The sequence below is a fragment of the Ammospiza caudacuta genome, chromosome 5, assembly GCF_027887145.1.
Source record: "Ammospiza caudacuta isolate bAmmCau1 chromosome 5, bAmmCau1.pri, whole genome shotgun sequence".
Lineage (NCBI taxonomy): Eukaryota > Metazoa > Chordata > Aves > Passeriformes > Passerellidae > Ammospiza > Ammospiza caudacuta.
The window spans coordinates 62487431-62504186 of record NC_080597.1 but is presented as its reverse complement, the minus strand read 5'-3'; the positions used below and the strand labels follow the sequence as shown (position 1 = coordinate 62504186).

Below are 16756 nucleotides of genomic sequence, written 5' to 3'. Positions count from 1 at the left end.
GACCTTAAGAGGTGACTCAAGGAAGAAAGGAGAATTAATAAAGTGGAGCTGCTAGAGTGATGGCTTTAATAAGCACTTTGCCAAGCATTTGACATGCAGAGAAGGAGAATATCTCACAATGTCTGGGATCAAAAGGTAATGTTTTATCTGAAATCTTTTGGGTAGATTTATGATAAGTTCTTTGGCAGTCTCCATGGTGCTCAAGTCACTGATGGAAAAAACATATGCCCTGGAGAAGGAGAATCATGGATTAGAAGAAGCACAGGAACAAATAATGCACAGTTAAGCTCTATCTAGTTACAGCTATGAACTGTGACCATGTCTTCAGAGGAGTATGTAAATTCCAGAGCAAGCGTAAGCAGGAAAAAACAGAGAATTCCATTTCAGGTTCTTCGTCCGTCACTGCTTGTTGGTCAGACAATATTCTTTGTTTGTCCTTGCTTTATCATAAGTGATGGAGCTGTTCCATGCTTTCACAGCACTGCCATTTGCTGCTGGTTTTAATGGTGACGACTAAAATCTCTTCAGTGTCTATGATGATAAGAATATCTGATGCTTTCAGACTCCTGACCTTTTGTTAGTAGTGTCATATAGTGGGTTTACCTTGGGACAAAGTTAACATCTTAGCTTTCTGTAGGATTTGGGAGTCTGGCAAGGGTGGAAGCTGCCTGCCCTGGGGACAGCTCCCAGTGTCTAGCTCCATCAGCACAACTGGTGAGATCCAGATTGAAAGTGTGTGGTTGGGATTTAATGTGTTTAGTAACAATTAAATAACATGCTTGAACTCTAGCAATGTTCAAAGGGTTGTAAGGAGATTTACCATGATTAACATAGATGTAGAAGGGTTATTTTTGTCCTGTTAAGTACTGGTGTTTCCCCATGTAAATATAACAGGGTTCCACACACGCTTTTTGCCGTTTCTAGTTTTTAACTCAGATTAAATTCCTTAGATCTAACACTAGACTGAATTCAGGTAGCTAGAAACAGTGACTGGCAATCTCTAGCTCTGCTCTGAAATAAATTTTTGGTCACTTTGTCCCAGAGGGGGATTTTGCAGCATACCTGTAGGTCTGGGAATAAATGGTATTATATAAAACAGCTACGAGGAGGCTCCCTAATCTACCTCCAATCCTGGGATTAGGGGAAACATCCGCTTTACTGCACAAGCAGTTTTGAATTAGAAATCCAACATTCTGCCACGCCTTGCTAGCCTGATGTACCATCCTTCTTTTCTAAACACTACTCACATTCTGTTCAGTCTCACCAGAACTAAATACTGAATACTAAACACTTGGGTGTTAAAGTGCTTTTTATCAGAACGTTTCTTACAGGTGAGCATTCTGAGGAGCAAACTGAAATTTTTCATTTGCTGTAGTGGCTGATGCTGTAAGATGATGCAACAAAACACTGGGTGCTGCTGTCTTGTAGCAGTTTCATGGTATCAGCTAAGCTTTTTGAAATGCTAAGTCTTTCAATTTCAGTTGTCAATCCCTAAGAGTTCAGTTCCAACACTTCCATTACACTTCATAGAGGATAAAATGCTGTAGAAAAACTGAAATGGGTAAGTTTTTTTGGTAACCTGTGAGATACATCACTGATGATGGTGTTCACTATGGGGTCAATTCTCCTAGGGTTTGCAGTGCAATAAGAAGTGTAGTGATTACTGTCATTGAAACACCAATGTTGCCTTGTCTGACAGACTTTTATAGCTCATTTTAAAAGAGCAGTAGCATCCAGATATTGTTCTGCTTTTCTACACGAGTTGACTTTGCTAGAGAGCTTCTAAAGCATTTTTTTCAGACTCACACTTGCTATCAAAACCTAGAGTTACCCAATGTGTAGGTATTTAGAGGTTATTACTGACTTCATAGGCTTCTCTAAGACTCTAGGGCATGGAGGTTTTTTACTCTAAATCTCTACTTTATTACATATTGTGACAAAAATCAGGGCTAGCAACTATATGTATGATTTATAACTCAAATATATATATGTGTGTGTGTGTATATTTATAGAAATATATATTGAGCTATTACCAATTCCTGGGAACAATCAATAGTATGGCAGCAACCAAATATGTGTATACTGTTACAGGCTACTGCAAACTTCTCACTAATGAAGCTTTCCAGTTTAATCACAGAAAATGTAATTATGATGGATTATTTATGTGCACATTTACAAATGTTTATATTACTACCAGTATCCAGCTTATTGGACAGATGTCATAATGGGCCAGACCTTCCCAGATGTTGGAGGAAACTGTCCTGGGTGAGGGTTCAAGATCTCTTAGAAAGTTTGTGTGAAGGGTTCATCCTGTTTAGGAAAGGAAAAGTCTGTGCAGTATGCAAAATTCTTGGAGAGAGAAGTTTTGTTTTGGATAAAAATTTAAGTCATATTAGACAGAAATAAGGAAGTGTAGGACATTACCACTTCAGCAGCCAATAGATGCTGTTAATTTCTATATTTCACCCAGAATAGCCAACACGTGATGTTTTCTGTTCTCTCATGCCAGTTATTTTTCTAGACTGGTTTCTTTTTCCTGCAGGTAATTGCCAATGGCAATTACCAAGTCTTACTTCCCCAGGATGCTTTCCCTGTTTTTGAGCTACTTTTCACCTTTTCAGATGATAAGTGGCTGTTGTGTTTCCTTGTTTTTGTGCTTCCCAATGGTATCTCAGGGTGTCTCAGGTTTCTGGGTACCAGGCTGTGCTTTTCAGAGAGGCCAGCTGCACTTCTCAGCAATACTTCTGGTTCCCAGGTCCAGTTCCCAGGCATAGCAGCATTTTCTCTGTCAGTATTTCAGCAGACACTTTATTCTTTTAGTAATTCCCCCCTCTAGCCAGGTCACCTTCATGGCTGCTCACTTCACCTGAGTGTCCAGCTGAGACATGCACTGAGCCCCCAGGAATATTTTAATGTTTCTTGCCCTGGATGAGATAGTGAGCCATGATGGATGTGCCTGGGAAGGAAATTATGGAAACTGATTAATCTGGAACCTTGAAGCTTCATGTTTGATGTTTTATCATTTTGTGTGTGCAGAGGGGAGAGGATGTTTGAATTTTGGCTGACTGAAGATGAAATCCAAGGAGCTCTCCATTCTCAGCATCATGGAGGGTATTCATCTATAAAACTCAGTGGATAGATACCATGGTGAAATATTCTTATGTATACTTCTCAGGGGTCTGTGACCTCTGCTCTTTGTAGCCAGCTTCCATCATTCTGCAGGAGGGCTCTTCAGGGACAGAGGAATTTGCTTTAAAAGTGCAGTTCAGCTTGGCCAAATGGTAGATTATTTCAGGGGACCGAGCAAGGAAGAACTTCCCCCCCTTCCCCTCTCTGTGGCTCCTGTTGCTTAGCAGACTCAGGAGTATTTAACTAACTGAACACGAAGGTTTTACAGTGCCAGACCACACTGCTGCCAAAGTAGCAACAAATACTGCTTTAAGGGCTTGATGAGGTGGATTTGAATTGCAGTCATGTATGAGAAAGTTAGGAAATGCTCTGAAATGTGAAGCTATGACAGTCCTTAAGGATTGGATGTTGTATTTTCTTTTGTTTGTTTTACAGGAGTTCTGCCTCTTTCACTGTGCACCCTTTAACTCTGCCTCTTTCCATAAAGAATATTTGGCACTGCTTGTCCTCTTTGGAGGACAAGAGATACAATTTCTGGAGGTTTTGTTTTGGTACAAGATGTAGCACAGTCAGAACAGCTGGAATTAAGGAAGCTGGAAAATCTGACTTTCAAGGACATTGAGGTTAATTTATAATGTGTGTGGTTTTTTTATGTACACAAAATGCATAGTCACTTCCTCTTTAATCAAACTAAAAATGCGTAATGAAGAATTTTTTTCCCTTTAATGGTCTTGAGAAGATAGTGTCTCTATCAAGCTTTGGAACTTTCTGTGATATCTTCATGATATTGCACAAGCTCCAGTGCATTTGAAGTGCAACAGATGTTTCCCCTCAGCTGTGTGCAGGCTCTTGTTCTGGAACAAGCCCTTGAAAGTTGGGTAAATTAATTACAAATTTAGTTTTCTTGTTGGATTTAAAATTCCTTGTGGATGCGTCATTAGCAACAGCCCCATGTAGAAGTCTGCCCTTATATCCATATCTGTCCATTTATTGACAGGGGAGACAATGCCTTCTGCAGCAGTGCCATTTCCATTTATTGACAGGGGAGACAATACCTTCTGCCCCAGTGACATTTCCGTTTATTGACAGGAGAGACAATACCTTCTGCCCCAGTGACATTTCCGTTTATTGACAGGAGAGACAATACCTTCTGCCCCAGTGACATTTCCATTTATTGACAGGAGAGACAATACCTTCTGCCCCAGTGACACTGCCCTGCCCCACCCTTGGGGGTTCTCAGTTTCAGTTCTGGGGGATAACGTGGTGGTTTCTGTGCTCCAGCTCTTCCTCCCAGGGTCACCATCTCTCAGTGGGAGATGGTAACAGCACTCCTTTCTTTTTGGTGGAGCTCAGTTGTTGCCTTACTGTGGAAGCCATAGTGTTGTCCCCTTGATTCATGTGTCTTCTTCCCATCTCTCCTAATTCTGTGCTCTGAGGCTCCTGCTCTGCTGCAGGACAATCAGCAGATGGAGAGGTTGGACACCCTGCACAGGGCTTGCTGCAGGGCATGGGGAGCGCATCAGTTCCTCTGGACATTTGCACTACGGCTTCAGACCCTCTCAAGAACCATGGTGGTTGGAGTCAGTGAGGCTCACATACCAAAATCCTCCGACTATGAAAGATTTAGAAGGCAGTATGTGAGAAGAAACAAAAGACATTGTGTAACAACCCTCTGGAGGGTATAAAATGGTGTTCCAGTCTTGTAAAACAATGTAAAAAGCCTGAACCCATTGTGCTTCTAATGGTAGTGGAAGTAGAAAGTAGTTTCTGTTCTAGTTTGGTGTAAACTTGAAAGACACCTGCTGTTCTGCTACTGATTGTTGTAATTGAGCTTAAAAATCATACCAGAGAAAAAGTGTAAAGTAAATTTTGGTTTAAAAAGAAAAAGGAAAAAAAAAAAAGAGAGAGATTACCAATCTTATTTTGGCCATGTCTCATGTATGCCTAGCTGGGAAAAGCTGTCAGTAATAGTGACCCCATTTTAGCTCTAGAGTAAAATAAGGTCATGAGCAAGGACGCTGCCAGTGACAAAAAGCAAGGCTAATTAGCCACAAAATAGCCTTATACATACTTGATACTAACTTCTTGTGAAAAATGTTGTGAGAGTGTGTATGTGTTTGTATAAGTAAATATGTGAGTATATTTATATATATATAATTATTACATGGAAGTTAGTAGTTTTTACATTTTTCCAAAAACCTTGGAAAAGTGTAAAAATTTTGACTTAGTTTCTTGTTTCACAACCCTTTCTTACAATTATAAGGTGCTGAGGCTCATAGAGGCACCCTCTGACCTAGTGCCAGGAATTGATAGGCATGGGTTTATATGGCATCATATAACTTCTTTTGAGTTTATGGTTTTGTGTTTTTCCACCCACAGACATGAGGGAAGATAACAGATACTTTTTTTGTTGTTGTTGTTATGATCACTGCATTTAGCAATCGGCAGCCTTTCCTGCTGATTATTTCTTTGGGGAATGAAGAGTAAGTCATGTTTAAGTAAAGATAGCTTGTACCAAGGGCTTATTTTGCATCTTGAAAAGAAAACTTTGGAGCTATTTTTCTCCTTGCTTAACAATTGTAATGAAACATTTTGTACCTGATACAGCTGTGTGCTTTTTATGAAGACTGTCTAGCCCTTGAATACTTGTTGTTTTTTTTTTTTTTTCTGGTGAATATATTTGGTATAGCACAGCTAAAAAAATCCCCCACACCCAATCTGTCATAATTAGATTTTAAAATTTTGTATAGAAATACTTCAGGGTAACTAAATCTTTATCTTCTTCTTCTTCTTCTTCTTTAATTAACAGAGGAGGAGCTCAGGAAGCTGAGAGAAGAAACAAACGCTGAAACATTAAGGCAGGAGCTAGAAAAGGAACGGCAGAGGAGATTAGAGCTAGAACAAAGAGTCAATGAAGTACTTAAAGCAAGGTAAGAGAAACATCTTCACTGTAGAGCTCAAAGCCACTTGAGATCTCTGTCTGTCTCTGGGAAGTGCTGGTAAAAACATATGTTTCCAGCCCAGGTGCTCTTAAAATAAATTACTGGTCACAGAGAGAGCCGCTGTCTAAGTTGTCCTGTAAAATGACATAATTGACATCCATGTACATGCAAGTTACTTGGCCATAAGTGCTGCTGTAGCTGTAGAAGTGCCATGACACACTCTAGTTGAGATATTTTTCATTTCACCTCTTCTGATGCTCTCCCTCTGGGATCTTGCCTACCTGGAGCCACTGAATGCCAGAGCCTTTGCCATGCCATTGCAAATGCTTATCCCTCTCAAAACCTGTGTCTTCTCCAGACTGCCCAATCCTTGTTACTCTTAATCTAGCAGCAGCAAGGATGTCCCAGCGCCACAGCAAAGCCCTAAAAGCATGTGAGTAACTGGAATTAGAGCTTTTCTGGCCACTGCAGTGACAGATGGAAACACTCCCCATGCTTCTAGGTCCTTTCAGGTCCTTTCATGCCCATTTCAAGGACATCCATTTTGATGATGCAAAGTATGACATTTGATGTAGTCTCTCCTTACTCTGCTTAGCTACACAGATCTTCAGACCACAGCAGCTGCTTGTGGCTGGTTGTTTAGACCCCTTGTATGTGTAGCTGCCTGTTGTACCTTGCCCAGCAGGAGCTGAGAGCAGGATCTCTGTCTCCCCACACAGTGCTGTCACAGGACACAGTGCAGGCTGAGTTGGTGATCACGTGCTAAGCACTGACACTTACTTAGAGGTGACAAGCAAGAGCAGACAGGCAAAATGTTTTGCTTGGATATGCAATTTCCCAGTGCCATGCAAATTCTTCCCAGCCTCCCACTTCATTCTGTACTCAGGTGTAAAAATACCTTCCCTCTCAGGCCAGTCCACATCCACTGGCAGCAATGGAAGTGGGAGTTATTTATAGGAAACATGTGGGCCTGCTTTCTTTCTGTTCTTTGTCTGCCTCCTGCTCCCATGGAATCATAGAATTATTTAGTTTGGAAAAGACCTTTAGGACCATCAAGTCCAACCATTAACCCAGCACTGCTGGGGCCACCACTAAACCATGCAGTCCAGAGCCACATCTACATGTCTCTTAAATACCCCCAGGGATGGTGACTCAACCACATCCCTTGGTAGCCTGTTCCAGTGCTTGAGAACCCTTTTGGTGAAGGAATTTTTCCTAATACCAAGTCTAAAACTCCCTGGTGCAACTTGAGGTAATTTCTTCTTCTCCTATAGCCTGTTACCTGGGAGAAGAGGCTGACCCCCACCTAGCTACAATCTCCTTTCAGGCAGCTGTAGCCAGCAGTGAGATCTCCCCTGAGCCTCCTTTTCTCCTGGCTAAACAGCCCCTGTTCCCCCAGCCACTCATTGTAAGCATACACATACCCTTTATTTAAGGCTGTCAGAAGGTACATTGCTGTCTTTCACTTCAGTCTCTCTTGGCAGACTTGTTATCCATGAATTTATTTAACACTATTAATTGCTGGAGCTATCTTCTTCTGGAAACTGTGGAGACAATGCATTGCAGAAGTCCCCTCTTACATCTTAAAGAAGCATTTTATTTGCTTTCCTTTTTAACAGACTTTATAGTGGTTTCAAGAAGCACCCCGTATTTACAAAATTGTAAGAAATGGTGAATTACTGTTCAGCATTCAGTTTATTTGCCATCTTAATGAGTCCTTTCTTCTCTTACATTGTCTCCAGACTAAAGAGTTCCAGCTTTTCCACAGTCTCTTTAAGAGTACTCCATCCCCTTCATCAATTCAGTTGCCATTCTTTAACTGTTTTAAGAGTTTGAACAGTATTCAGAGTGTTGGTGCACCAAGGCTTTAGATAAAAGATAGATTAGGCCTTCCCTCTATTCTCAGTACCTACTACAGTGGGATTTTTTCAGGTGATATTTCACAGTGGTGGTTTTCCAAAATCACTGGTTTTGTGCAGGGTTGGTCTATGTGAAGTCTTTGACCTGTGCTGCCAAGTCAGCTTAGAAGGGGCTCTCCAAGGTCCTTGTGAGGAGTCTGGTTCCCACCCAGCACCACAACTGTGCAGTGGGAAGGTGGCTCAAACTGCTCTCGTCTGGACTTTTTTTGAGTGACACTTTAAAGTTGCTCTTACAGCTGGGATGTGAGAGTGCATTTTTATTGCCTGTGCTGGTCTTGCTGTGTGTCTGGACTGGCACTGCCTGTTAGAGTGGACAGCTGAGGAGGAGAAGTTTGAGCTTGTTGTGTGCTGAGAGTATCAGCTGGCACAGTGACAGCTGTACAGAGCACTGAGCCTTGTTCCCTGCTCTTGGTAGGTGAAACTGATGCTTCAGGAAAGGATAATTTCTCACCTGTGACTTGCTGCCTTGAAGAAGTTGCTTGAAATGCAAATTCCATGTGCTTGTCTGTAGATCTGGCACAGCTTTGTCCCAAGGGCTGTGCCTGCACTCCAGGTCATGCACAGAGAAGGGGACAGGGATCTCCTCATGGCTGTGAGTCCTGGGGGAGGATGAGGAGCTCTCTTCTTCTTCACAGTGGTACTCATCATCCCACTCTGTTTCACAATAATAAGGCTGAGTCAGAGTCTTACCTGGCCCACTGCAGCTTATCAGCACAGGCTTTACAGAGAGAAGAGATGGACAGTCTTTGTTTATCAGTATTTGTGTCAACATCTGCACCTTGTTGGGTTGTGAACAGCAGCAAACCTCTAGCAGGAGTGAGATTGCTAAATTAAGGTAGGATGACATGGCTCCCTGAGTGCTATTTAGATACCCTAAGGATTGCATTAGTCCTGTCAGCTTGGGTATTGCACTTGGGGATTACATTCAGCCAATTATCCTCTCTACCAAAGTGCTTCTCTAACTGCTCTTACTACTATTTCAGCCTCTTTGTGGCAGGCAGGATGCATAAGGTGACAACAAAATAAGACTTTGAAATTTTTTTGGTTTCTACCCAGGAGGAGAACAATTTGTTTGTCCATAATTTTTGCTTAACTTGTGCTTATTTTGTGAAATTCTTCACTGCTTACTATATTTTGCATCTCATTGTGGACATTTAAAAATACTTTTATTAGGACTATAGGGGAAATGTTGGCTTACATAGTCAAATATGTAATAGCCCATATTTAATTGGAAATTAAATATGGGCTGATGGAAATTTAATTTGGTTAAGCAAAGTAATATTTATTAATAAATAAATATGGCCTGATGGAAATTTAATTTTATTAAGCAAAGTAACTGCCTCAAGTTCTGTCTGGTTATGTCAAATTCACCCTGCTTCTAAGATTAATGTTAGCAGTTTTAAAATAGAGATTCGTGTGTCCCCTGGTAGGGGAGGGAGCAGCTTTGTGGTACTTAGTTGAGGGCTGGGGTTTGCAGGTACTGTTCTTTCTGTTTGCAGAAGTAAACTGATGCTAATGAAAATCAAACTGTGCTGTGGTATAAGAAAGAAATTATTTTAAAAGTTGCAGTATTCGAAAGTATTTGTGAGGCAGATAATACATGTATCAATATAAAACATGATAAAAAAGTTTGGCAAGGAGAAAGCAAGTTCAAAATCTAATTTTTTTTTTTTCTAGTGAAGAACATGGGCTTCCTTTTTGAGGCCACAATTTTGCACAGGGAAGAGAGTAGAGTGGAAGAAGAGGACTTTTGGTGCTTTATTTTGTATTGGTGTTTATTGTTTGTGTATCTGATTATTCAGAAATACAGTGGCCTCAGCTGAAGTTTTCCACAGATACAGTTCAGAACATCCCAGCATTTGGTATGGCAGCTGAAGCTTATGACATGTGAGCAGAATGATGCATAAATAATCTGGAATAGTTTGTGTGAGCTGTAACTGACATATTTTGCAAATTGTGAGCTACAGTCATGCAGAAAAGAAAAATAACAAAGTTTTGCAACACCATTTAGCAGCAGCTTGTGACTTATGCAGCACACCTTGTTATTAGTACCATTGTGAACTATTTTTACAAGGACCAAATAGACAATGCTTCTGCATAAATCACTATTCCTTCGTTGTAGATGAGAATAGCAAGGGCTTCTGAAATGTTTGGTGTGTTTAAATGGGAAGGAGATGGAAAACATGAAAATTATATCACTTGTTTTTTAACAGCTCTTCAGGGTAAGAAGCCATGCATACCTGAAAGGTATTTTTAAACTAGGCTCAGAAAATACCTGCTTAGTTGTGCATGTATGAGGTTGGAATGTGCTTTTGATGGAAGTACACACAAATTCAGGTTTGAGCATTAGGAAGAGTGTTAACAGCCTTGAGTGTCTTTTGCAACAGTGATTGAAAAACTGGTGATGGGTTGCTTGTGAACTTGGAGTTAGCCTGTGGGAATATGCTTTGAATATGTCTGAGAACATCATGGCAGGGACTGCACCTCTTGTGTCCAACAATTCTGGTCTGCATCCAGTTTTTTGGGGGAGGCTGTTGATTCACAGACATCTCAACTTGCAGCTGTATTCAGGGCCTCATATGCATGAACAAAAATGTTTATTTTAGGGAAATGGTCTTCAGTGTCAAGGTTCCCTTAACTTTTGTGTTATGCTTGCAGCTAAATAATTAAATAACACTTGGGTGCTGTTCTGTGGGGCAGCACTGAATGGACACTGCATCAGAGTGTGCTAGTTGCTTTTGAGAGGTACATGTGACCTGGTCATGCACAGCTCTAATATTCATTAATATTGATGCTTCCCTGACCTCAGTATATTAAAATAAACAAAAAAGACAGTTTGTGTTTGTCTCCTCCACTGTCTGCTCTTATCTGTTTCAAACAGCTGTGCTTTAAATGGCTGCAATCTCTAGTTGCATAAAGATGACCTAGCTTCATGTTGGGCATGTGTTGGTGTTACACCCTTTTTCTGGGTGGAAAGTGTGTCCAAGAGGAATTAACGCAGCTTTTTTTTGTAGGTTCAGGCTGCTGTTGGGAAGCCCACATAGGAACACACTGTTGTTCTGGGGACTGTTTATGTTTTTCAGTCCTCTAAATTACCTCTGGCATGAAGAGTGGTTCAGAAACCTGGAAAGATAATTTCTTCCCTCTGTCAGTGGTCTTGATGAACTGCATGGTTCAACATGACCTGATTTTACAATTGAACTTCCCAGTAGGTGTGCAAGCCCAAACAATGAATTCTGAGCTTCCTGTCACAGATCTGTCTGAAGTGGCTAATTATAACCTGATTCACAGGTGCAGTAATGAGCTGTCATTAACCTGATGACTGCAAAGGTCAGGTTCTTCATGGGGAAGAAGTAACAGGCAGATGGCAAGTAAGACATTGCCAGAGAAATGAAACAAAGCACCAAGAAGGGCCAAAGCCAACTGTCATGTGCTCCTGATGGAGCCCAGTAAGGCTGCTGTACAGAGCTACTTATTGGTGAGATTTTCTTGATTTTTTTGCCCAAGAAACATGGGGAGTAATGATGCTGTGCTGCTTTTGAAAGTACATCCCAGCATGCCAAAGGAAGACCCAGCCTGAAGACTCTGACAGCTGACAGTGCTGGGATCTCATCTTGGCTCTGTCCCGGGAGTTCTGGTGTGACACCACCCCAGCCAGTGCCTCCACACAGCTGGAATGGCTTGTTAATGACCATCTCCTTTCCACCTAAATGTGGCTTCAGCTCCAGTGAAACACAGCCCAAATGACAGATTTCAGCTGAAACGCTCAATATGTGGTGTAACCATCTGATGTGTGGCTGGTGGAGGAAAACAAGATACCACTGCATAAGAGTTGGTGCAAATTTGATCATGTTTATTTCTGTCTGTCTTTTGAGAGCTGGTAATGGAGGAGATGCAAGGGTATGGGAGAAGAAGCAAGGATAGGAGGAGTTTTTAGATGAGGAACCTGTGACTTATATAGAAACTGGGGTAAAATGGCACAGGAACCAAAGTTAAAGTTTAGCTAAAGAAAATAAACTGATGACATTTCAGGTGACTTTCAAAAGTCTTTCTGCTGCAAATACAGAAGCCATGGGGAAAAGTCCTGATGAATCATGAAAGCAAGTGTCTTTCAAAGCAAAAATCATTGATTTTAGCTCATTAACACCAATAAATGTCGAACTGTAATTCATAAATCAGTAAACTACTTCTAAATGTTCCTTTTAGAAATTAACAAGGACGTGGAAAACTCATTAAGGATTGGGAATGCTTAGGAAGGATTAACAAGTTCTGCAGTTTCTCCATCATGTTCATTGATGTATGGTCATGTTGAGCAGCACACAGCAGTAATGACCTTTTCCATGTGCAGGCAATAGTGACATCTTTTCCTAACATCCTTTCTAGAGGAACAGCAGGAGAGAGGATTGTGTGTCCATCTGTATTGCTGCAATCTGCCCAGTGCAGTGGGATCCCTCCTCTTGCTCTTCATTTCCTGACCATGTTTCACTTGTTTCTCTTTCTGAGGAGCAAAAGATGAAAGGAACATTTGAAAATGCTTACATTGCCTGATAAATGAGTGATCATGAAATTGCACAACTGACACTTTTATTTCAAGAAGTAATCTTTCCAATCATACAACTCCCTGTCAAAGCTTGCTGTGGCTGGTGTTATGTTGTCAAAGCTCTTGCTTCCATAGAAAAATCTTTTTCTGTATGATATCTGCATGGATGAATGAAGACTTTGGGACTGAAGCCTGAAGTATTCTCAGCACAGGTTGGCAGTTGGAGGCTGTGTACAAATGTAACTTGAAGCCTTGCACATGTACAGAATGCCAAAAGCATTTGTGTTTTAAAAAATCTGTTCACTTTTAATGGATGAGAATATTCTTGAGTCATTTTGAAAGGTGAGACCAATGATGCCAGCTTCTTGACATATATTTTTAGAACATTTTTGTTGCAGTTTTTCGGGCTATTTTGATTTCTCAAGTTATTTTTCAAATTGGTTGTGATCTGTGTATTTTGAGAGTTTACAGCATAACATTTTAAATCATTCCTAACACCCGTTCCTCTTGTGAAGTTGTTTGACCCTACTAGCAGTGGCAGGATTCAAGATTTGTGTCTTAAATTGTGGTTTTGTTCTGCTGCTGTGGTTATCAACTTGTGATATAGAATCCCTTTTAATTTATTGCTGTGGGAAGAGTCGTGGCTCTGAAGAATTTTCCTGGCAGGCATTGCAATGCATATACCACACAAAGGCATAAATAATGCAAGAAATTTAATACTACGTTGTTGAGCAGTTGTAAGGTGAATTGGAGCTGTTGGTGACAGCAATGGCTAAACCCCACCTCATAGTGAGTGGCATTGCCCAGGATCTGAAGTGCAGTGAATATTTTGAGTCTTGTGAAAGGGTGTAAGCTGGGTTTTCATGATTGTAAAATCTCAGCTATGGAAACCGTGGAGATTCTGGTGTTTCTTTTACCTAAAAGGGAATAAATTCTCCCTCTGTAACATTTCACATTGTTTCTGTTTTCTTTGTAGGGCAGAAGAGGTGCCTGCAGCGCAGCAACCTGCAAAGCCACAGGCACAGGCCAATGGAACAGGTGAGCTTGGTCAGATCTCTAACAGCACTTTAGTTCAGTTGGATTTTTTTTTAAGATCCTTAGAAAATCAAATCTTGCTTCTGAAGAAGCTTTTTATAAATGACAATTCAAGCAACTTCTCTCTCTGTACGTGATTCAGCATTTACTTTTTGTAGTTGACTTAGCATACATGAGCAAGGAATTTATTGTGTATTGTAAAGCCCTTAGGTATGTAATGAAAGCTATTGGCTCACTTCACCATTCTGGCATGCCTTGCTGATCCTTGACTTAGCAGAAAACAGGTGTAACACATAGAAAAAATGTTCTGTTTTGTTCTCAATTGCAGAAGGTCTGTTATGCCACTAATCATATTACTGCTTCCTTTATCTAAAAGAAGAGACATTCTAGTGAAGGAGTAAGATAAGAGTTATTAATTTGTTGGACACCTACACTGCCATATACGTTTCTCAAGCTGATGCTAATTATGAATTCAATAATGTACTACTGATGTCTGAAACAACTAAGGCAAAGTCTAATTCTTAATCTTTCAGTACACTTTTACTTCCCTTCCTACAGCTTGTGATTGAGATTTAGGCTTTTAAATCTGTGGACTAAATCTGAAATTTCCCCTCCTGTACTTCCATAGTGTCAGTGCTTTTTGTTATGAGAGCTACAACCTGACATTTTTTCCCCTCTTGTCAAAATCTCTTTCTCAGTATTTTCTGAAGTATTAGCATGTGGGAAGCTACTTCATATTTTTATTCTCAAATAGAAGGGTTGTCCCAGCTGTAAACAGTCACTAGATTCCTTGTTTTTCTATATTTCATTGTCAATCATTAATAAATGGTTTGATTCTATTTTCTGAGCACCAGTGGCTTTTTCTCATGAGCTTAAATGCATCTTTTTGGCTGTTGCAATTGACTGATGAATCTCCCATGTCTCTGTTTAATCATACATTAATTTAATGGAATTCTGTACTAAATTTGGTCATGGAGTAATTATGACCAGTATCCTCTTGGTGACATTGCTGTATTGAGCTGTGTTTCCAAATAGTCTGTCTGTTCCTTCTAGACCACAATTTTGTGTGTTATAGGTGATTGTTTTGTTCTCACTTGCAGTGCCTTAAGGCTTTTAGCCTGATTTTATTACCATGTACCCCTTTATTATGTTATTTTTCCACTGAAACTGACGTACAGAAAGTGTGCATCACTTCATTATTTTGTTGTGTAAGACTTCCCAGGTAGTATTATGACTGAATATTCCATATATAGAAAGTGGTATATGCAGCATAATTTCTGAAGGCTGACTTTAGAAAAAAAGAAACTCTGTGGGTTTTTTGTATTGCTCTATAAAGACACACACACACAATCTTTGTGAACTATCAGTGGTTGGAAAGTGGAAGTAAAAATGGCTCTAGCAGAATCTTGCTTATGTTTCCACCTCCCTTTCCTGTCAGATCCCTGTGGCTGCAGGGTGTTCTCCAGCTCTCTGCTCAGGAGTGATTTGCTTTGCACTTGCTTTTCTCAAGGTGACCCTTCAGCACAACAGGGAGCACTGAGATTTACATCAGTCTTTCATTTACAGAAGTCTCTTAACCAGAAAATGTTTTTACTGTGTTTGCTAAAAATTACTGTTTGTTAGGATGTTTTACTCTTTGTACTTTGGGTGATAAGATGCTTCCATGTACTGTCCTAAGAGCAATACAGGAATCACTTTTAGTTTTATTTTACCAATTTAATGCAGTTGGGTTCCTGTGCAGTGGCACAAGTAAATTGCAAGTTTCCACAAAGAGTGTTGGTGAAGGATGGGGGAGCTGAGCAAAGTGTGCTTCCCAACAAACACTGTGTGTGGGAATGGGCTGGCATTGGATAAAGGTGTCTTCTAGCACTATCCTGATACTTAGTGCTTCTTTTTTATAGATAAGAGCTCTCACACAGTCTCCTCAAGACTCCATAAGTGGTTTTGTGATAAATTTGGGGAGTATATTGAGGACTTCAGATTTCAGCCAGAAGAGAATACAGTGGAAACAGAAGAGCCACTTAGTGCTAGAAGGTAAATCCCTAATGTCATTTTGAGAAATTCTTGATGCCTTTACAAGTTACTTTTCTTCTCACTTCTTTTTTCTTTTTAACCAGCCTTCTGTATGGTTTCAGCAATTGTTTCAATAACAAATAATAACACCAAAAGTACAGAATTACGTCAAAAGTTTTTTGACTACTTTGGACAAAACATGATATTTTAAGTTTATCTGCTGTGTGAATTAAAATAAGATTTGTATTATTTACCAGGTTTTGTCATATGCCTCCCAGAAACAGTGAACAAAGGCTTAGTTAGGCTGGAGGGCTTTTGAACTTCAGTTTTCAGTCTGATGCAAGGTAGACTGTATTAGTAGAAACACATTTTGTAACAAGAAATAATAAAGAATAGGCAAGAATAAACGCCAGAATAAAGGCTTATAGTTTAGAAGTATGAAGAGTATTTCAAGGATCAAATGTACACAAGTGTTCACTAGTTGTCTCTTTAACAAATTGCTTTTATCTATTATTTTTCAGGTTGACTGAAAATATGAGAAGATTAAGTAAGTGCTTAGCAGTATTTTATTTGTTGTGTTTATTCTGGTTTCATCTGGGAGAATACTTTTGATTTGTTGTCAGTGGTGTACATGCATTGCCTTCAGAATACCTTTTAAAAAATAGTATTAAAGTCAAATTTTGGGTGGTTCCTAACTTCCACCACGTTAGCCACAAAATCTAGATTCCTGTTGTCCAGGGAGGCTGACTCAGAGCTCTCCAGAGTGTTGTTGTCACCAGTGATTTCCAGTCTTTCAAGTCTTAATCTTCTTTATGGGCTTGGTGTAGGCAGCTGCAGCAGAGCAGTGGAAGCAGCACTTGAGTCCATGAGCTCTTCCAGTGCCTTGGGTGTGCCCATCCACTTCTTCATCTGCTGCTTGGGTTGTGCTGCTGATGCTTAAGGAAATGCAGTGCTAGTTGCTTAATTACTTCACATAGGAAGTGTGTTTGGGATTGCTCAGTCTTAAGCCAAACAAACTGGGACAGCAAGTCAGAGGCTCTCTTGAAGAAAGGCTTGGAAAGTTGTGAGTTCTACTGCAAGAGTGAGAGCTTCTGAGGCTCTCTGTGCAGGAGGTATCATCATTCTTCTCACGAAAGCCAAAACTGGTGTGGTCCAACAGGCACCTTGGTGGCCTTGCA

General features: G+C 40.4%; 1 protein-coding gene across 2 annotated transcripts in view; it reads left to right on the top strand.

The window, feature by feature from the left end:
• The window catches only part of GRAMD4 (GRAM domain containing 4), a 74351-nt gene that overhangs the window by 40346 nt on the left and 17249 nt on the right, over nt 1–16756 (top strand). For both annotated transcript variants that reach the window (XM_058805318.1, XM_058805317.1), the window contains exons 4-7: nt 5939–6059; nt 13507–13568; nt 15467–15599; nt 16100–16125. In XM_058805318.1, coding sequence (XP_058661301.1) covers nt 5939–6059; nt 13507–13568; nt 15467–15599; nt 16100–16125 — 342 coding nt within the window. The remainder of the gene's footprint in view (nt 1–5938; nt 6060–13506; nt 13569–15466; nt 15600–16099; nt 16126–16756) is intronic.